At 31.2% G+C, this 23,527-nt stretch overlaps 3 protein-coding genes and 1 pseudogene across 3 annotated transcripts; 3 read left to right on the top strand and 1 right to left on the bottom strand.

Annotated features, from left to right (window-relative positions):
* The first annotated feature begins 43 nt into the window (after positions 1-43).
* On the top strand, positions 44-3,723 carry LOC145595628 (methylesterase 17-like). The gene is made up of 4 exons (XM_081652044.1): positions 44-362; positions 589-729; positions 2,454-2,585; positions 3,301-3,723. Exons 1-4 carry the CDS (start codon positions 114-116, stop codon positions 3,571-3,573), a joined length of 795 nt encoding a protein of 264 aa, XP_081508170.1. The 5' UTR covers positions 44-113; the 3' UTR covers positions 3,574-3,723.
* An 801-nt stretch (positions 3,724-4,524) lies between these two features.
* LOC145594390 (methylesterase 17-like) lies at positions 4,525-13,156 on the top strand. The gene is made up of 5 exons (XM_081650702.1): positions 4,525-4,678; positions 11,015-11,259; positions 12,262-12,402; positions 12,644-12,781; positions 12,878-13,156. Exons 1-5 carry the CDS (start codon positions 4,525-4,527, stop codon positions 13,154-13,156), a joined length of 957 nt encoding a protein of 318 aa, XP_081506828.1.
* Positions 13,157-17,420: 4,264 nt separating this feature from the next.
* LOC145594389 (methylesterase 17-like) lies at positions 17,421-19,112 on the top strand. Its single transcript, XM_081650700.1, has 5 exons — positions 17,421-17,443; positions 17,615-17,690; positions 17,813-17,953; positions 18,608-18,742; positions 18,834-19,112. Exons 1-5 carry the CDS (start codon positions 17,421-17,423, stop codon positions 19,110-19,112), a joined length of 654 nt encoding a protein of 217 aa, XP_081506826.1.
* A 597-nt stretch (positions 19,113-19,709) lies between these two features.
* On the bottom strand, positions 19,710-23,527 carry LOC145594388 (deacetoxyvindoline 4-hydroxylase-like; annotated as a pseudogene).

The following is a 23,527-nucleotide window of genomic DNA, read 5'->3' as shown; positions in this document are numbered from 1 at the left end:
TCTCTGCCTCCAACCTTTCAATAATATAAACTTTAGTGGTGTTAGTACTTACTCGTAGTACTTTGTAGGCTTATCAAGTTATCATCATTCATTTTCAAATCTGATCTATTAAAATGGAAGAAGAATTTGTGTTGGTTAACGTAGTCTCGCCCGCACACTTTGTGCTAGTCCATGGTGCTAGTCATGGAGGGTGGTGTTGGTACAAAGTCCGATGCTTACTCGAAAGCATCGGACATAAGGTTAGCTGCCCGGACCTAACTAGCTCCGGGATTGATCCAGCGGATGCTAATACTATATTTACCTTTGAAGAATATAACAAACCCCTTCATGATATGATAGCCAATCTACCACAAGGTGAAAAGGTTAGTGTACTATTTACTACTACGTACCTCCGAATCTTATTATTTACAACAAATGAGTTTTCTTTGTGTCACATATACTTATTGTTACAAATAATAAAAAAAACAGTATACTTGAAATTTTGATTACATGTTCACGTGTTAAACCCGAGTTAGATTGACATGTGTGTTAAGTCTGTTAACTATTCCATATTTTTAACCAAGTAACGATTTTTATTTTTTATTGTAGGTAATTTTGGTGGGGCATAGTATAGGAGGAAACAATATAACAGAGGTTCTCCAAAGCTATCCTCATAAAATCCGAGCTGCGGTATATGTTGCGGCTGCAATGCTTCCTAACGGATACCAGACTGAACAAGATAGAAGATATGTACGTTCCTAAGCTTTTTTTTTTTTTTGTTTTTTTGTTTTTTTTTTTTTCCACTTGATTTATTTAGGCTCTGTTTGATTGGATGTAAATTAATTTTTCTGTTAACGGAAAACAATTTTCTTATTTTTATTCTACTAGTATTTTTTTAGTTTGGTTTGTGACGGGGGTAAAAATAACTTTTTTAACGGTAAAATAAATTTTCTTTGTTTCCTTTGTTTGGTTTGTGTTACGGATTTAAATCAGTTTTCTAATGGTAGAAACAATGCATTTATAATGGTGGAAAATACCCGTTCAAAAAAATAATGGTAGCTAATATTTTCATTTACAAAATAAGGGAAGCCACATTTTCCTTTCTTATATTTTCTTTTTACTATCCTCTAAAGTCTAATTCTTCCTGACATTTTCACCTCTTTTATTTTTCTATAACTTTTTTTGTAAGTAACCAAACAAAGAACCCTTCAAAAAAAAAAAGAATAATAATAAGAAAAAAAAAGAATAATTAAACAAAGAAAAACTAATTTGTAATAGATGTTTTCCTTAAAAAAAATCTTTAATTTTATGAAAACTAATTTTTCATTGAAAATGTTTTATATAAAACCAAACGGAGCCTTAATTACTCTTTTGGTTTAACCCAACTCAAATCTTATAAAATACAAAATGATTCGATATTCAGATGTTTGTTTAATAAGATGACACAAAGTACTTTCTCATTTTTCTTTTAAATGCAATAGACACATTTTTTTAGGAGTTTATAAGACTAGGTAAACAAGCGGCTTTATACACCAAAATTAGAGTAGGATTAGATACTACGTGTATAAATTATTTTTATTAATTTGTTTATTTACATCGTTTAATTTTTATTCTCAAATTCCATATTAAAAAAGCATGTTACACTTAACTTAAAACGGAGGAAGTATAAATATATCTCGGCCTAATATTGATTTACCGACTTGAACGTATGTGTGTTCCTCTTCAGCTTCATTTCAGTTCAGTTTATTTTAGTTCCTAATTTCCTTTTCTCATAAACATTTCATTTCAGTTCAGTTCAGTAAATTAAAACAGGCCCATACTCGACCATGTCATATTGGGACCAATGATATTTTCAGATGGAGGATGTGAGCAGAACTTGAATGGACCTTACCCCACACGAAAGTCTCTTTATTCACTATCAGTTGTCTACCATACATAAACATTGTTCAATTTTGGACCTATTAATTTGAGTTACTTTGATTCCACTACTTCTTTATACTAGGTATAATAATGTTTTAATTTGGTTGAGTTGATCCTTAAATAGTTTCCTATAATTTTTATCTAGTATTGTTGATATTTAAATACTGCATACTTGTATCTTGATCATGCCATTTTATCTAAGTTTACATATCTATCATCCTTCCCCCTTAATAATTAACCATTTATAATCTCACATTTCATATATGAATAATATTTTACGATACTAGCTAGGGTGGTTAAAATTGAATTTAACTACGAACGGAGTATCCATCAGGTACGTATTAATATGGATTAACGGTACGTTTAATTTCAGTCTTATTTAATGGATCAATAATCACTGTACTTGCCTACTTGGCATACTCTTAAGATTAAACGTTTATTATTGATTGATGCCAAAATCCTTATGATATACGAGTAGCATTTTTACAAAGATTGTACTCAGATATATCAATTTCTAAATTTAATTGTATAGTTTTGTGGTTATAATTTTGTAGGTGATGCTTAATTTGCCTGGGAAAGAAGTATTTGACATTACTTATGGCGAAGGACCTGACAAACCTCCTACAAGTGCCATTTTCAAGAAAAAATATCAGCGTCAGTATTTATACAATATGAGTCCTTTAGAGGTACTTTTTTTTTTTTGTACAGTTATTGGCAAAATATTTGTATACTTCATCCATTTTTTCAAAGCTTCACACTTTTCATAATTGACCTTTCTATTTTTAAATGTAAAAATTCTAAAAATGAAAAACTTCTAAATTTTTTAATTTTTTTAATTTTTATCGGTTAAGGGCTTCATCTGATTTACTGAAAGCAACTGAACTAAACTGAAATAATTGGAGCTGAACTGAACTAAACTGAATAAAGCTAAAATGAATTGTTTATGAAAGAAGGAAATTAGGAACTGATAAACTGAGCTGATTGGAGTTGAATTGATTGAAATAAAATTAAGCTTAAGAGAACAGGCCAAAATTCCTTTCTCTCATATGGCTTACTACTTACCCACCTTTTGTTTTCTATAGTTAATATAATTTCTCAAAACCCTCGATTATTTTAACAAAATAACTCAAACTCTTAATATTTTGTGAAGTCAACTTGTTGCACTTAAAAAATAAAAAAAGAAAACCGAAAGGTATACTTCGTGTATAGGCAATAGGCATGTTGTACTCTACGGAGTACAATATATAGGTTTAAATGTTTAATAACTTTAAAATCACTTAAAAGCTTTCTTCATAAACGAAAATTTTTATGTGATTTAGATTTAGATTGGCTAAAAATCTATGATACATACCATGTATCGTTTATATTGTACATAAGATTAGAAAATGTTTTATGGTACAGGATTGCACACTAGCAGGAATGCTTCTAAGACCAAGTCCGATCAGAGCTATCGGCAACGCTGCATTTCCCGACGGTAAGGGCTCCGATAAGGTGCCACGTGTTTACATAAGGACGTTGCAAGACAATCTCATGTCACTTGAGAGACATGAAGAGTTTATCAAGATATGGCCACCGTCTGAAGTTTATGATATTGATAGTGATCATTGTGCCATGATTTCCAACCCTGATCAATTATTTGGGTTACTTGTTAAGGTTGCAACTAAGTGGCATTAGGTGAGATAAAACATGTTTAACCAATGCATTAGAGAAGACGCGGCTGATATGATCTTGCCATTGTTTATTGATTACAGTTTATCTGGTTCAACCTTGATCTCTTAAGATTAGCGTAATCTTGTTTTAATTTAAGTCTTTCTTCCCATGCCATATCAGCTTTTCAATAACATATAACTAGCTTTATATGTACGTGATACATGCATAAAAATATTTGTTTTAACTATTTATTATTGTGATTATGTCACACCCATGCGAATAATGAGAAAGTAAAAAAATGATAATTAACAAATACGAAGTATTATACTTTCTTCCTTTTACAAAAATTGCAACACTTTTCTCATCTTATGGTTGTCAATAAATTATTTCAATTATAATTATTACTTCCTCCGTTTTTTTAACCGACACCATTCGACTTTTACACTATGCATAAAGTATACTTTGACTAGTTTTTGTGACTTATAGATACGATAAAACATAATTAAGCTTTCAAAAAAAAAAAAAAAACATAGTCAAGTAGGATCTTCTTTGAATCGTCTCAATGTATATTTTATTAATATTCACTTTTTTTAATTTTACAATATCGAGAATTAGTGATATAAATTATCAAAATAGTGCATTGGCAAGCGTGATAAGAGAATGATCAATGATGTCAACTAAATTAAAACAGAGGTAATATTAGTTATTGATAGGTTAAAATTATACAATAAAAAATTAATATTATGAAATTTAATCTTATAAGATTTCGCATTACTAATCATGTATTATCATGTTTAATTGCATTTTACCACCTCAAAATGCCACTTTTGATCTTTTAAATTTAAGGGAAATTATCAATGGTACAAATCAATTAATTGCAATTGTCACCCCTCAAGATATGCTAACATCATATTCTCAAGCTCTGTTTCAAACCCAAGAAGACCCTATTACAAGTGCAGATTATGTGAATTTTTCATGTGGGTGAAGGAGGATCAGATGGTTAGCGACACAACAAGTAGAGTGGCTAGTACAGCTGAAGCTACAAGTGTTCAACTTCTGAGAAGAGAATTTAATGAGTTCATGCAGAGAACAAATGAATGTGCTGACTTTGTTTCAGTTGGTGGTCAAAGTGAAGAGGGGGTGGGTGGGGTAGAGTACATAAAGGAGGAAAAATGAAGAGGGGATAAAAGGGAGGGAATTTATTAAGTTAAAAAAATCGAATTAAACCCTAACTTAACCTTTACTTAACGTTTGTTTAACGTTAAGTGTATAGTTGATAATCGTGTGAAAAGTAGGGTGTACCGCTAATAAACAAAAACTAAGTTGATGTACCATTGATAAAAGCCTGAATCTTGGGTGTACCATTGATAATTTCCCTAAATTTAATTTTAAAATACCACGCACCCATAATAGAAGTATTATATTTCACCACCGTTCCCTTTCAAAAAAAAAAAAAAATATTTCACCACCGTTTACCTTGATTCCGGTCCAAATCCAGTTGTGAGGCCTATGTAACACTCCTGATAATGATGTTACCACTATAAACCTTCTCTCCTCGGTTTGTTTCCTATAAAACTAAAAATCCCCTTGGTTTATATATATCATTCATTTATTTTCTTTAACCAAATATTATAGCTTTAATTTGAACACCTGACCTTACTGTTATATTGACTCTGGTACCATTGTAAAGGATCAACTCAGCAAAAAAATCAAAACTAATGAATGATAGTCTATGATTGATTTAAACATCCTCTATCAAAGGGTTACGTTATACGGTTACAGTTGTAACCTATCATGCCCTCTTTATTTGCTAATAAACTAAGTCAATATTTAATTGCTACTTCTAACTCAATATTGGCTTATTGGTTTCCCTTTTAAAAAAAAATGGCTTTATTGGCTAAATGTATATTTTTCCTTTATTTATCAATATCAGAAATTATATACTCCCTCCGTTTCTAATGTTTTTTACGTTTGGAATTATGCGCGGTTATTAAGAAATTGTGTAAAGTAGAGGTATATTGGAATATTTCAATGATTGAAAGTACAATTTTATTGAAAAAAACAATGTAGTGTATGTGGGGTGAAGAAAGTTAAGGAGAGGGGAGAGATAAAGTAATAAAAGTTGGCAAAAAGTAGAAGAGAGATGAGAGAGAAAGTAATAATGAGTATTGAAAACTCATTAAAATATTATAAAAAGTACATTTGCACATGAAAAGTAAAGGGCAATTGAGTATTTAAATTGTAAAGCAAGGGTAATTTTGTCTAAAATCATTGGCTTAAAAAGGAAATATCCTAAATGTAAAGAATAAAAAGGAACACCCTAAATGGAAACGTAAAAAACAAATGGGAACGGAGGGAGTACTACCTTTGTTACATGTTAAGTGCAACTAAGGAGGTTACACACTTCCCAAGAAAAAAAAAAGCATGGGTATGTGTCCTATGTGATTATGGAATAATTAATTTACTTCCTCCGTTACGAATTACTCGCAACAAAGGGGTATTATTTGTGAGATATAAAATATTATTTTGTTGCGAGTAATATGTAACGGAGGAAGAATTAAGAAGCTCCACCCCCACCATCACTATCACCCATTGCACCACCACCACCTACGAACAACACCCACTACACTACCACCACCACCACCTACGTGCAACATCCACGACAACCATCAGCAACAGCCACCACAAAAAACCATCGTACCAACCACCAAACCATCGAAATCACCATACCAACTAGCGAAAACCACCGAAATCACCATACCAACCAGCGAAACCACCACACCAACCCACCTAATCACCATATCAACCAGCGAAACCACCATACCAACCCACCCCACTACCACCAAGATTCAAAAACCCACCTCTTATCTACTCGTAATCGGCCATAACCACCTTATCACCACCACCAAGATCCGAAATCCAAACCCACACTCACCTCGTAACCATGTAACACCCCAATAATTCTCTCTTTAAACCTCTAAGGACCCTGAACAATATTCAAGAGAATTACTGGCGTGCTACCGCCACGTGTTCAAACGTTAAGGCTTTATCAGAAAATAGCAGCGGAAAAACTAAATCAGTTATAAATAAGTTTCAAAACCAACGAATGAAACCAAATTAAGTCATACAACTTGGAACCATTAATGCCCTTATTCAAAACCCAATAAAAGTAGTAAGTGATTAAATTCAGTGTTCAAATAAATTCAAACCCAAAAGAAATAGTGTCGAATAAAATCGAATTAAAATAAATTCAAACTTGCAAAAGAAATAGAATGAAACAACCAACTCTCTACTCAAGATCCCACAACCCTGATGAATGCTACATGTGTAAGAACCTGTGGTAATTCTGCTCCCCAATATTACAAGTGTAAAAATTGGATCGTCACAGGGTCATTGAAAGGCGAAGGCCATGACCAAAGAAAGACACACAAAGCACGCAATCAGCAAAGCTGAGTACATACAAGCTGCAAAATAAATTAAGAATTCCATAACATGCTACTAATAATCAATCATCATGCATCATTAAATTATAGACTCAACACACGACTCAACTATTTATATTACTAAGACTCCATTAATTAATAATAGGTAAATCATTATTTTTATTCATTGGATTACGCAATAGACAAGGTTGTCCAACCCATGCTCCATTTGGAACATCAATAAAAGAAAAACCCCATGCCTCCTTTCGGAAACATCAATAAACATCCAACGACCACGGGCGCGACTCCGTGACCGTAGTTAGTATGAGATCTCACCTAACTCCTAGTTTTGAAAAATATTTGAAATAAGAGACTCGTAGATCAGACGGCCTCGAGAAAAGTACACGGCTAATACCCCATGTACCCCAACCCCTGATTGTCATTACTCCAGAAGTGCACCAATCCAGAGTTTTATTGCTCATCCATCTTGCACTTTACGTGATTTACAGGTTTAGACTTGGTGATGACTCATATGTATAACAATACAATCAATCCAATATAATTCAATCAAGTAAAGCAACTTTCCAATTTCAATTCTTGATTTATTAGTGGCAAGCAACATTTATTATTTATTCCTTTACTACCTCGGTGTATAAACACCTTGAGTGCATAAGGCACCCCAAACTCTTAACCTTGTCTTATAAGACATGAACCATTCCTTTACTCATCCTATTTCATTAAATCATGAATGAGTAATAATTAAGTCATTTCACCAATCACATACCTTTGACTCTAAGCGCACCTTGCATAATTAGAACATAACCAATAATTACAATAAGGAATAGTGCACGTCAAAGGAAATTCACAATGTATAACCAAACAATTTAACCCAGTCATCCCTAGACATGATACTAAGTTCTCGATCCGTCCTTAAACATGCACCTAAAAGCAAGGTTTTGTAACTTGTACGTACCTTGAGCAAACGAATTGGTATGCCACTTTACTAACTAGAAATCACCTTCAATAAACTCCTCTCCTAAGCCAAATAATAACATCTCAATCAATACCCAATCAATTAAATTTACAGCAATACTAACTTACTTTAAAACCTTCAAAATCCAAATCAAACAACACTTTAAAACCTTCCCTTTTGTTAAAATTAAAGGCTTACATATAGTTCTTTAAATTTTTCTTTTTAAAAACCTTAAAATACACTCTTATACATGAAATTACAGCAAGTTCAAAGTCTAACAAAAATCTGAAAATTATATAAAAACCCCTAAAATCTCTCTTTTTAATGGGTGATTAAACCCTCTTTATAAAACATCAAAAGTAGTACTTAGAAACTATTTCCAACACTTGAAACTTCAATAAAAACATATATTTATGCTTAACTAACTTTAAACATAATTAATTTTATTAATCAAACTCAAGGATAATATTTTAAGTATGAAAAAAAACTTCGTTAAAATCAAAAACTGCCCGAAAATCATATTTAGAGGCTTAATTTGGCCTCGAGAGGGTGGTGCTCACTACCAAAGGTAGTGAGTCTTTCTTAAAACGTGGTTTCCACATGGAAAACACTACTTTTTTGTCAAAATAGGATGAGTTTAGAGCCTGATCGGGATTAAAACGGGATTAATTTTAACGAACGAAAATCTAAAAATTAAAACACGAATCTATGTGTTCAAAATAATCTAGAATTAAGTTAAACTAATCAGTAGTTATAATCACCAAAATTTCAAAACATCATTACTATAAAAGCCCTTTATCAATTGTTCATAAAAACCCTAAAATCATGATTTTCAATAAATTGAAACCCTAGGTTTATAATTCATAAAATATGAAATTTATAACATAAATATAATCTGAAATTTATAATCTTTATACCATTAAAATATAATTTGATACTAAAAATATAATCTTTATACTAAAATCAAAACCCAAAACAATTAAATTAACATTAAGCAAAATAATGAAACAAAGGAGGATGAAAATAAGACTAACCTTTTTGTGTGGAAAATTTTTGGAGATTCATGGGATATTTATAGGAGAGAATTATTGTAGGGTAAAAAGAAAGATTGGGCCTCATAAAAATAATGGGTCGATTAAGTAAACAAATGGGCTAGGCTTGTATGATTGGACATAAATTGTAGAATAAAGGTGCATAAAATAATTTGTTCAAATAATTTTCGACCCAGATTAATAATTTGAAACTTTTGAAATTAAATTATGAAAAATAACAAATAAATATTATAAATAAAATAAATTTTCATTTATAAAATATTTAAAAATACGGGGGATTACAAACCACCTCCGCTCCTTCTCTGGAATCATCCCATCTTCCACCATTTTTACTTTGGATCTGAGTTTTCAAGCTTAATCTCAAATTTGATTTTCTAGGGCTTCAATTTATGGTGACAACTTTAACATGTGAAGATCAGAAGGCGGCGACAGCGGTAACGAGGGGGAGGAGAAAGTGCGACGACTCAGACGATGAGGGGCGGCGACTGATCTGGAAGGTGGTGGTGGTGCGGTGGTTGTTAGAGAAGATAGAAAAGAGAAGAGAGAGAAAAGTGGTGGTGGTTGAGAGGGAGGAGAGATAAATGGTGGCGCTGGACTGTTGGTGGTGAATGTGGTTGTGAATTGGGAGTAAGGAGAGAGAATGTGAATTAGAAGTTTAATAAGTGATGAATTAATTTTGATTAATTTGTTAATAACATATGATTTGATAAGTTTACCAAAGTTAAATAAGGGTAGGTTGGTAATTTCAAATAAAAAAATTTACTCCCTCCGTCCCAAAAAGAACGACCCACTTGGGTTGATTACGCGGGTATTAAGGAAGTTAAGTAAAAAGAAGTAAAAGTATATTGGAAAGATAAATTTACATGGGGTTTGTAAAAAAATAGAGAGAGAAATTAATAAAATAACATGGAAAATCAAATTTTCATATGGGGAAGCTAATTTTGCACAAATATTGTTGCAAATTGGTGGGTGTTTTAATGAAAATGGGTCATTCTTTTTGGAACAAAGTTTTGGCCAAATGGGTCATTCTTTTTGGGACGGAGGTAGTACTAGAAGAGGAAAGTTTTATTTGTTGCAAATAATGTGTAGCATTTTTTTTTGGAAAATGTTGCACATAAGTACATAACCTGTAAGTCTGTAACGGAGGTAGTACAAAGCAGAATGTACTTTTTTGTTTTATATCGACACGTAAAAGTTACTAGTACATTTCAAATTTGGACTAATATATAGATTGCTCATTATTTAATATAGGGCCTGTTCACATATACTGAATTGAAGTGAACTGAACTGATTGGAACTGAACTGAACTGAATTGAGCTGAAATGAATATTTTATGTGAGAGGGAAATTAAAAGCTGAACTGAACTGAACTGATTGGAGCTGAACTGAACTGAACTGAACTGAAATTAAGTAAATATGAACAGCCCCATAGTCGTGCGTGTTACTCGTGTATATCTACAGTTTATGACATAGGACAACTGGACAGCACACAACACCAAACATGTGCATGTAAAGTTGTAAAACACTAAAACATCAAGGAAATAATACAACCAAAGAAATTTCTCCAAAGACGTGGAAACTGGAAAGGTAGATAAAGGTTTTCAATCAAAGATAATGATACTCATAATTTTAGAATGTTACTCAAACAACTACTAATCGTAATTAAGATCACCGTTCATTAATTGGCATTTTAATTAGTGGAAATAATTCTAGTCTTAATTGCTAGATTTCTTATCTTTCTTATCATTTTCATCAAGTTTTCCCATCATGTGTTCATAGTACATTAGTACATATGGGTCTCAAATATTGTCATTTTTATTTGATTTATTTAGCAAATTGCGTTTCACTTTAATTGAAAAACATTCACTTGAGCTTCTATAAATAGCTTGATCACCCATCTTCATAATCCTAGTAACTTCACACACAAGAACATACTACCTCCGTTAAATATTATGTGCAACTTTGGAATATTTTATATCTCACAAATAATACCCCAAAGTTGCACATAACAATTAACAGAGGTAGTATATAAAATGGCTAATTTACCCTTTTCCGCGCACTTTGTCCTAGTCCATGGCGCGAGCCATGGAGGTTGGTGTTGGTACAAAATCCGATGTCTACTTAAAAGTATCGGGCAAAAAGTTAGTTGCCCGGACCTTAGTAGCGCTGGGGTTAACCCCATTGATGCAAAAACTATCTCTACTTTTGAAGAGTTTAATAAGCCCCTCGATGATCTTTTGGCAAGCCTACCAGAAGGTGAAAAGGTTTGCAATAAGCTTATATATACTTGTTCTTCTTTTTACTATAATTATTACACCTATTTTTTTTAAATTAACATATTTACTATAATTATTATACCTATTTTTTTTAAATTAACATATTTAATTGTGATTGTTATAATAATTCCTCGCTGGTTCACCCGCGTCTAGCACTAAGGCATCTTTTAGTTTACACCAATGTGATTTTACACTTGTCAGTAGGGCTGTACACAGTTTGGTCTAGACCATAACCAAATCAGACCAAACCGCATTTTAGCGGTTTGGTTTACGGTTTGTAAAATTACGGTTTGGTCTCGATTTTTTTGTAAATATGGTTTATGGTTTGGTATGGTGCAAAACCAAACCAAACCGTAAACCAAAAAACCGTATTTTAATATTTATATAATTTTTAAATAATTTTTTTTTATTATATATATAAAAAATTAAAGAATAAATAAAAAACCATGAAAAATAGATAAAAATTATATGGTCTATACTCTATAATTAATGACTATAATGTAGTACTCATATTGAATATTTTTTATTGTTATGTATTATTTTTATTATGTGTTAGCACTTGATATTTTTATTGTAACTTTGTAGTACAATTTAATCCGTTTGGGCTACTTATTTAAACTTTATTACAAAAAAAATGAAGAATATTTGACAAATTTTGGAAAAAAAACATCATCTCATCATAAACCGCAAACCAAACCGCACCAAACCGTATTATTACGGTATGGTTTAATTTGGTTTGGTTTCAATACTAATATGGTCTGGTTTGGTTTGAAAAATCTACCAAACCGTATTTTGCGGTTTGGTTTGGTTTGGACTCAAACCGCACCAAACCAAACCATATTCACCCCTACTTGTCAGTACATTTGTACATTACTTTGACCATTAGTATATTTAATTACATATGTACAACTCGTTAAAGATTTTCATCTTCATATCGAACTATATAGAGGATCGGAATTTTATAAATTTGGTTAAATTTTGTTGAATTAGGTAATATTGGTAGGGCACAGTGCAGGAGGACTGAGTGTTACAGAGGCCATACAAAACTTTCCAGAGAAAATCCAAGTTGGAGTATTTGTTGGGGCTGTTATGCTCCAAAATGGGTTCCAAACTGAAGAAGATAGAAATTGTGTACTAGTAAGTTCTTTTCTTCCTTAATTTTGCATTTGAATATTTGAAAATTTGTAAGATTATAAACAGATGAGCTTGAGAAAATATTAATTGAAAATTTGTAACAATTGTTTTTCTTAAGAGTTGGCTTAATTGAAACTTTGAAACAATTGTTTTTCAAAAAATATACTTGTACAGTGAATTACATTTAATAAGTATTTTTACGAAGTATAAATTTATATTGTGAATTGTGATATTGTAGGGTTCGCCTGATATATCTAAAATTATGGAAGTATTTGACTATAAAACCTATGAACAGGGATCAAATAATCCTCCAAGTAGTGCCACTTTCAAAAAGGAAGTTCATCGTGAGATATTGTACCAAATGAGTCCTTTAGAGGTAACAAACATAATTTTATTTAATCAACTTACAAGTTACAACAACACGTTAATTACAATATTAGAGGGTTAAAATTGTGGTGTAAATATTCCACAGGATTGTACATTGGCAAAAATGCTTTTGAGACCATGCCCAATCAAAGCTCTTAGTGGGGCCATGTTTCCCGAAAATAAGGACTCTGATAAGGTGCCACGTGTTTATATCAAGACACTGCATGACAAAGTGTACTCACTTGAGCAACAAGATGTGATGATCAAGAGATGGCCGCCGTCTGATGTTTATGAAATTGATAGTGATCATTGTCCTATGTTCTCTAATCCCTCTCATCTCTTTGGCTTACTTCTTAAGGTTGCTACTAAGTTTGAAAGTCATTAGCTTTACCATTAACCTTTAAGGGTTTTGATTACAACTTATGTAAAAGAAGATATATATAAGTTTTATATGAGTATGTATGTGTCTCCTATACAATAATGATTGCAAGTTTATAGATGGAATGAAAATTAAATTGATCAGAATTGATATTAAAATATTTATATTATCATAATATACCTTTTTTATGATCTCTATTTTGAACTTGTCATTTCCTTATCACGTTAGCTCTGATACCGCGTCAAAGGATCAATTCAATTAAAAAATTAAGCTGATGGTTGAATCTCATGATTAATTTATATATTTTATCATACGGTACTAGTTAGACTCCGTTCACTTCACCTTATTTTTGCTGAACTGAAATTATTTTTACTGAACTAAAATAATTTTTGCTGAGCTGAAATTATTTTTACCGGACTAAAATTAATTTTACTAAATTAAAATTATTTTCGCTGAACTAAAATTATTTTTTCTGAATCTCTATTATATATCTCCTTCACATTAACTGATTTTTATTGAACTGAAATTATTTTTTTACTGAATTAAAGTTATTTTTGCTGAACTTAACTTATTTTTACTGAACTGAAATTATTTTTATTGAATATTACTTCGTATTTTTTTAAAGATGAAGTAAACAAGGCCTTATGACTATAGTTTATAATCCTTAGACCGGACTTACTAACCGTTCATATATACATTTGGCAAAAATACAAGGCATGAGGTTCTTTTTTTTTTTTTTTTTTTTTTTTTTTTTTTAAAAAAAAAAAAAACAACAAGGCATGAGATTAAATTACCAGGAATTAATTGTTTATATATTACTTTCACAATATGAATTTTTTATTTTAAAATAAGATCCCACATGATTAGTTTATGAAAGTGACTATGTGAGTAAATTTCTCCAAAGATGTGGAAAGATATTAAGATTTTCAATCTAAAGTCCCGTTCTCTTCACCTTATTTTTGCTTAACTGAAATTATTTTTATTGAAACAAAATTATATTTGTTGAACTTAATTATTTTTTACTGAACTTAAATTAATTATACTGAACTGAAATTATTTTTGCTGAACTGAAATCATTTTTACTGATTTTTTTTTATTATAAATCTTCTCTAAGAAAACTAAGGGGTTGTTTGGCATCATTTTTTGTTTTCAATTTCCAGTTTTTTTGAAAACTAAAAACCAAAAACAAGAAACAAGAAAAAGGTGTTTTCACTTTTTTGTTGTCAGTTTTCAAAATTATTATGATTTTAATAAGTTTAAATAATTTTTGATTTATTATATGACATATATCATATACTTTTATACAACAAAAAACCAAAAAACAGAAAAGCACAGCAATGTCAAACGAACCCTAAATTTTACTTAACTGAACTTATTTTTACTGAGCTGAACTTACTTTTACTGAACTGAACTTATTTTTACTGAATATATTTTTTTAAGGTGAAGAGAAAATTAGTGATATAAATCTAGAATGTTATTTCAACAACTACTCCACTAATTAAGATCACCGTTCATTAATTGACATTTTAATTAGTGGAGATAATTCTAGGATCTTCATCTTTCTTATCATTTAATTGTGATTGAGAGAAATATAACTAAGATTATAAACAGATGAGCTTGAGAAAATATTAATTGTGATTGTTTGAGAAATATAACTCCTCCTTTATTATTTACTAGAGTGTACCCGTGCTCATGCACGGGATATATGTAGTATATATATTTAAGAGAAACAAAACTAGTAAAAGTGATATGGGTGGTTATTGTGTGTTTATTTTTTTTTTTATTATTATTTTTAAATGGAGGGCTAGATTTTGATACGGGTAGTTATGAGTAAAAAAGGTGGTTATTGTTTTTTTTTTTCCAAAAAAAAATAAAAAAAAAATAAAAGGGCTAGAATTGCAAGGATGGGAATTTGGAGTGCTGTGATCCGTGCGAATGCACAGGATATATGTATATTTAGGAGAAAAATAGTTAAGTTAAAGTTAATATTTTCTTTCTAAAAAATAAAAGTTATGGATTTGTTGATTTGGACGTGTGGTAGTTACTTGGAGTTTTTTTCTTTTTTTTTTTTTAAAAAAAAAAAGAAAATTTAAAATCTAGAAGTTAATAAGATTTAAGGATTTAGAGTTTGGAGGCTTGTCATCAAAAGTTGTAAAAACAACTCATAAAACATAAAGATAGGATTATAAAATACAATATACAGATGCAGATAGTCTTTAATAAAACATAAAATAGTAACAACAACAAAAAAAAAAAATTAAAAAAAAAAAATTGGTTAGTAGTACTCCAATATTTATATAGAAGTGATTACCAAGTTATTAGTTACTAAAGAGTGATTTCCATGGATAATGTAAGAAGAGAACAAAATTCCATAAATATGCTACATGTTAATAAAATTATTGATGTATCTAGACCTATCAAAGCTGACTCGACCCGAACCCAGTCATTAAGCGATCCATTTTAACCCAAAAAAATGGTGACCCGAACCTGATATGACCCAACCCGAAACCAACTCTAGACCCTAGTGAATCCGAGAATTTGAGACCCGAACCGAACATCAATTCACCTGGAGATGACACGAGCTGAATATAACCAGTGAATTATTGACCTGAACCAAACCCGACCTGAATCGAAATTGACCCTGTTTAACCCGTCAAACCCGAATGTAACCCATTACTAAACCGACCCGAATTTAAACCGATTTGTTATTAACCCGACTCGAATTTTACACGGCCTATTACTATCCCAACCCGATCTGTTACTAACCCGATCCTAAATCAACACGACCTGTTATTGATCTGATCGAACCAAATTCAACCCGTATTGTTCTTAACCCATTTCGAACTAAACCTAACATGTTATTGACCTGATCTAATTTCAAATCAACTTAAATTCAATGTAGACCACATTGTTAATATTGATCAAAGTATATAGCTATATAGTTATGTTGATTCTGTTTATTTTTTTTTATTATTTTTTTATGAACTTATTACGTATATCTTATCAAAACTTATTTGAACTAATTAGCTCGAATTTGAACTTATCTGAAATTATTTCTCTTACAATAATGAAGAAATTGGAGCATTTATTTTTATTATGAAGTATAAATATGCTTGTAGTTGAATGTTGTTTAAAAAATGTGCAATTATATATGGAGATATATACTGTATTGTAGTAAAATACAGTAGTAAAAGTGAAAGTGAAACTGAAAGTGATTTATTTATTTATTTATTTATTTTTTATCTAAATGGAAGTTATTGATCTAAAAAAAAATCTACTTTACGAAGATTCAATTGTCATACATACAATTTCAACTGCCATTCTAAGTAACTCAACTGCAACAAACACTGTCTAACAAAACAGAATCCCCTAATAAGAAAGATCTTTAATCCCAATTCTGAAAGTCGCTTACTCAATCCGTCAATTGCCTCCTCCGATTTCTCGACCTTCTCCTTCGTGTTCTTGGCTTTCTTCTTCACTGATAACTGATTCGGGTTAGCTATGGTGTTCTATATCCTCTAGCCACTAAGATTCTCATTCAACTTGTGCTGTTGTGTGTTACCCATTATTGGGTTCAGGTGTTTATTTTTTTTTTTTATATTTTTATTTTTTGTTCTTTCCTTCAAAATGAATTAATTTGGGAGTATTGCATTGAGATTTAAGAACTACTTGATATTATGAAATAGAGAAGAATTTGTTTAGTGGATTTATTTTAAATGTGTAATTGTTAAATAAACTTGCCTTCAGTTTTTTTTAGTGGGTAGTTTGTACTTTGTAGTGGGTAGTTTTTTTTTTTTAATAAGTTAAATTGTTTTTAGAATTTTAAATTTGAAAGTAAGTTTTTTTTGGAGGGATTAGTGTATTTGAGCGGGAGTGAATGTCAGGCAAGCATTTGGGTTTTGGAGGCTTCTGGTGAAAAGTGACTCTACAATTATAATATAGATTATTTGTTTTTTTTTTTTTTTTTAATTACGCCATTGTGACTTCACCCTACATTATTTTGACCAATAATATCTTTAATTATATTTTAGTGATAATTATAAAAAGTTGATATTTGGAAAGTAGATATTGAGACGAATCTTAACTAGATCAAATTAATTTCGTATAAAATACAAAATATGGTTGTAAATAATATAATAGTTCAAATAGTGCAATTACAAAACAAAAGAATTATATTTGAGTATATTGAACGCATAATCTCATAAAATTAATTTTTTTTTTAAATACCAGTAATTTGTTAAAAAATAATACAAAGTATATTATTATATCAATGACGCTAGTAGAATTGAGAAAGTAATACGGGGTAAAGGAAAGATAGCGAGATTTAAAAGTATAGTCCCAAATGTTTTAATTTGTACTCCTACTACATATGTAAATACGATTCAAATCATGCAATACACATTAATAATCATGAACTTGCAATTTGGATGTGTTTGCACATTTTTTTTGTGTACTTTTGTATAGCTATACTCCCTCGCCTTTCCTTTTTGTTGTACAACTCATTCCAAATAAGAATAAAAATGAACACAAAGAATATGATGTCAGAATTAGTTTATATAATCTATCAATACAACTCATTATACATTTTCATCTTAAGATCGAATTGTACTATATTATAGAGGATCGGAACTTAATTAATTTGTATCAATTTTGTGGAATAAGGTGATATTGGTAGGGCATAGTGCGGGAGGATTGAGTGTTACAAAGGCCATACAAAACTTTCCAGAGCAAATCCAAGTCGGGGTATTTGTTGGTGCTGTTATGCTCCCAAATGGGTTTCAAACCGAAGAAGATAGAAATTATGTAAGTTCTTTTTTTTCTTCCTTTCTTATGCATTTGAATATTTTAAAAACTTAACTTTGCAAGATTATTTTTATAGAAGTACTTGAGAAAATATTACTACCTCCGTTTCATGTTTTTTGCAACCTTGAGGTGTTGTTTGTGAGCTATAAATTATTCTAAAGTTGCAAAAAATATAAAACAGAGGTAGTAATTAAAATCCGTTTTTATTGGTTTTAGTAATTAACTAGTGTATTAATTGTTTTTTCTTAAAAGTAGGCTTAAGTTGGGTTAGTTACTTGTTGGTTTTTTCATAATTGATGAATTTACGTAGATAGGCTTCTAGCTTGTTAATGTGTTAGCAAAACATACTTTGTCGTTAAATGTTGTTTGTAAACTAGAAAGCAAAAAGGCTAATTAAAGCAAATTAGTCGTTACATTTTGGTCAAATCTTGTGCAAAGGGTTGTTGTTACATTTTAATTTTATGTGGATAGTTAGAATAAAACACCAAGAAAAGTGTTGCATGACACCTAGGCCTGTCTTAAAATGTTATTTAACGAAAATTTAATGAAAAAAAACACTGATTTATTACAAATGATTGGCAATTGATCAAGTTGTTTTTTAGCTCAATCATATTTAATAAGTATAATTTTGTATTGTGAATTGTGATCTTGTAGGGATCGCCTGATGTATCTAAAACTATGGAAGTATTTGACTATACCCATGGACAGGGATCAAACAACCATCCAAGTAGTGCCACTTTCAAAAAGGAAGTTCATCGTGAGATATTGTACCAAATGAGTCCTCTAGAGGTAAACTTACATAATTTTATCTTAATCAACCAACAGCAACACATTCATTACTATATTAGAGGGTTAAAATTGTGGTGTAAATATTTCACAGGATTGTACATTGGCAAAAATACTATTGAGACCATGCCCAATCAAAGCTCTTAGTGGGGCCATGTTTCCCGAAGATAAGGGCTCTGATAAGGTGCCACGTGTTTACATCAAGACATTGCATGACAAAGTGTTCTCACGTGAGCAACAAGATGTGATGATCAAGAGATGGCCACCGTCTGATGTTTATGAAATTGATAGTGATCATTGTCCAATGTTCTCTAATCCCTATCATCTCTTTGGCTTACTTCTTAAGGTTGCTACTAAGTTTGAAAGTCATTAACTTTACCATTAACTTTTAAGGGTTTTGATTACAACACATGTAAAAGAAGATATCGATAAGTTTTATATGAGTAGTATGTGTCTCGAATACAATAATGATTGCAAGTTTATAGATGGGATGAGAATTGAATTGATCAAAATTGATATTAAAGCATTTATATTATCATAACATACCTTTTCGATGATCTTTATCTATTTTGAACTTGTCATTTTCTTATTACATTAGCTCTGATACCACATCAAAGGATCAATTCAATCAAAGCTTATGGTTGAACCTCATGATTAATTTATGTATTTATCATACGATACTAATTATAACTATAGTTTTTAATCCTTAGAACAGGCTTACTACCCGTTCATATATACATTTGGCAAAAATACAAGGTAGGAGATTAAATTACCAGGATTAAATTGTTTATATCACTTTCACAATATGAATTTTTGATTTTAAAATAAGATCCCACACGATTAGGTTATGAAAGTGTCTAAATGAGTACCCCATACTTAAGGGGTTATATGGTTTTCCCCTCTGATTCAAATTAAGAACATCATCTCCGATTCATATATGATCGAGTAAAGTAAATGACGATGACCAATATCAAAGCTTAAATTTGTCAAGAGCATTGCCAATCCTTCCAGGATTAGTTGAATGTTTGTTTGAGATGATTTCCTTAACAGTTACAGCACGATAAATTGGAGGATTTTCTGGAAATAAAAGCTCCTCGATTGGTTTATAAAGTCGTGCGGAATTCTGTGGATAAAAGTGAGTTCTAAAAATGCATGCCTTTGAAACCCTTGGCCCTTAATTGCTTGCTACTACCCTGCGCAATGCACTCACAAATTTGTTGTTGGTAATCAACCGCAAGTTACATGCATAAACTGTTAGCTTTTGTTAAGTTTTAAGAGAAATACATTGTACAGTAACACTTGTTCATATGATGATTTTTGACGCTATTTATAAAGTTACAAACTTACAAACCTGACATCTTATGGAATCTAATAAGATAATCATAATATTCTAATACCGATATGATATATTATATTTAATCTAATCACCCAAAGGAAAATACTACCTCCATATGGATTTAATCTAATCTAAACACTACGGAGTTAAAGAGGGCAAAAAATTTTGCCCTCTCTGATCTCATTCAAAGAGGGCGAAATTTTTTGCCCTCTTTAATCTCATACAAAGAGGGCGAAACATCTAAATTGCCCTCCGAAGCTAATACAACGATGCTAAGAGGGCAACTTTAGGGCGATTTAAAAGTCGCCCTCTTTGCCTAAGAAGGCGAAATTTGGCTCTAAGAGGGTGATTAAAGTTGCCCTCTTTGATCTTATTTCTTGTAGTGGCATTTCATATTATTTGAAACGATTAGACATTTTTTTCTCTACTTTATGACAAATTGTTACAAATAATATGAAACGGAAGCAATATTTAAATTGCACATATTTTATAGTTTTAATATTAATATAAACATCTAAATATCTCATTTTCAACTAACACCTCTAAAAGTGTGTACAACGGAAGAAGAAAAAAAAAGAAAAAAGAAAAAAAAAAAAAAAAACTGTCAGTTGGTCATATTTTAGTTGATTTTATACGTGTAAAATTGTTGATGTTCATATGCCATAATGCTAGTATATCGCTACTGTATCGAAAGTAAGAGACAATGTAATGAATTCAAAGTTGTAAATGAAAGTGGTGTAACATTGACATTATCTTTCTTTCGGAAACTAAGACTTCTGCTGCTGTTTTGAATGTAATGAAGTTGATTTTAGGATTCAATGCTTTTGGTTGATTTAGTCATTTAACATGGCTTTAAAAGTCAACGTGACAAGACGTTTATAACATAAATTTAAAATCTCATCCACATTTCAGCTAAACTTTTTAGTAGAGTTGGTTTTTTTTTTTTTTTTTTTTTCCTTCAATCATGTAGAACACTTGAAAAACTTGGTAAATTGAATGAAAATGAATTAGAAAACAAATGGATCAATAGGGACGACTAGTGAACCAGGAATAGGGACGATGTCGAGCCACTGATGACCTCAGTGGCGGATCCAGGATTTTTAAGGTGCTGGGTCACTGTCACCTATATCGATCATCACTCATCGACCGCATACCGGAGGTGGATGAATTTTGTGATAGACGATGAGTTTGTGGAGGAGGATGCTTGGGACTAAAGAAATTTGTTATATCATATGTTTTTTATGAAAATTAAGTCACAATTTCAATTTAATTACAAAATCCAATATTGTCAAAAATAGATTAATTCAATCTTTTTGCAACTTATCTATTCTACCCAAGTGGTTTTAGAATATTATAGCCAATTAAGTCACAATACCCAATTTAATTATACAAACATAATATATACAACACAAATTAGAAAAACCACTTAATGTAATGTCTCAACAACACAAAACATAACAACATTGAAGGATAATCAAATTAATCACATGATAATCATATATCATAAGTTCATTATCATTTCAAAAGGAAAACCAAAAAAAAAAAAAAAAATTCTATTTCTAGCTAATGCTACTACAATGAATTAAATAAAAAAAGAAGGAAAAAATTGAAATAATCACATGAAAATCAATAAATCACATAACCATAACATAGGAAGGAAAAAAAAAAAAAACATAAAAACAAAAAGATAAAAGGAATTCCAAAAAAAAAAAAAAACAAAAACAAAAAAACAAAAGGAATACAAAAATTACAAGTAATAAGGCTCGAACTCAAGACTTGTGTGGCTAGGGCCTTGCTAATTGGGCTTTGTCCCAATCCCTCCAACCACTAAGCTACAAGATTGTATTGCTAACTTATAACCAAAAATAATGGTTATATCTTATTTTCCAATAGGTGCCATTTAAAAAAAAAAAAAAGTGACCTAGCAGGACCAAGGCTAGATCCGCCACTGGATGACCTTGATAGAGAACTTGTAAGCCAGGGATGTGGTTAGCGAGGAGTATAGTTATGAAGCCACTATCGGCATGAGTAGCCGAGCCAATGGTCAATTCTGGCTCGGGCCAAGCAGGGTAGTAAATTAGTAATTGCATGGAGCAAATATGCCATCGTTGCACCCTATGTTCTTAAGATAACTTGATTCAAGTCCAAGAGCTTGAGATAGTAGCTCATAGATTGTCTCACCTAATTGCATCACCTCATTAATGTAATGGATCAATATATCCCTGCATTTGTGATAAATATATATGAAGTTATATTTAAAGAGGTGGTCATTAGCCAGAGTCCAAAAAACCAGCTCGTTTTTCGGGTCAAGCCAAGCTTTGATCCGAAAAGCACGTTCTCAAACCCGTCCAAAATGGCCAGGTTGTGTGGGGTTTTTAGGGCAGGCCAAAAAAAATTAACTAAACTTGCATAAAAAGACATTCCAAATCTGTCAAATATTCAAAAAATTGGGCTAGAAAAATCTGTCCGAACCCGCCCAAATTTGTTCGGGTTAGCGGGCCGGGTAGATTTTGATCAACTATATATACTAGTATATTACTCCCTCCGTCCCCGAAAGAACGATCCTTTTAGATTGATTTCACAAGTATTAAGAAAGTTAAATAATAAAAAGAAGTAAAAGTATATTGAAAAGATGAATTTATATAGGGTTTGTAAACAAGTAGAAAGAAAGCTATAAAAATACATGAAAAAACAAAATTTTATATGAAAAGCTAATTTTGCACAAACATAGTTGTAAATTGGTTGTTATTTTAATGCAAATGGGTCAATTATTTTAGGACTAAATTAGGCCAAAAGGGTCGAACTTTTGGGGACGGAGGAAGTAGTAATAAAGAAAGTATTATTATATATTTTACCTGCACAGTAGGGGTAATTGTTGAGGATTGGGAGGAGTAGATCCACGAATAAAAGTCATGGTATCTCTCCTAGCAGCCACCTTGACTTGGAGTAAATTAAAATTACTATTGTACAAAAAATGATTGGTGTCATAATCCCTCGAATAATACTCTTTCTTAGCTTCAACATTCTTGTTCATGAAACTTACGTATGCCCTTTAGCATCTCATCTAGTACTTCAAGAGGAGTACCGTGGTTGACGACTTGAAAGAAGCCATAATTTTCACATGTTATTTTCACTTGCTCTATTACCTCCTCACGTCCACCTCCATCTTTGTCCTCGATCCCCTTGAAATCGATCAAGGGGATCGTGTTCTTGTTGTCATCATCAAAAGGCTTGTATGTCCCTGCTGGGGGTTCATATGAGCAATTTCATCCTCAAATCCTCAATATTATGAACATACATTTCAGGTAATTATTACCTTTAAGAGTCTTTATAAAGCACATATAAAAACCCTGATTAAAGCTAACCCTTACGATTTTTTTGGTCAGGGTCAGGTATGTACTCGAAAGTGTGGGAGAAAGAGGTAATGGGATCCTTGACCCACTGCACCTCAT

The sequence above is a fragment of the Chenopodium album genome, chromosome 19, assembly GCF_948465745.1.
Source record: "Chenopodium album chromosome 19, dcCheAlbu1.1, whole genome shotgun sequence".
Taxonomy (NCBI): domain Eukaryota; kingdom Viridiplantae; phylum Streptophyta; class Magnoliopsida; order Caryophyllales; family Amaranthaceae; genus Chenopodium; species Chenopodium album.
This window is presented reverse-complemented; position numbering and strand designations above follow the sequence as displayed.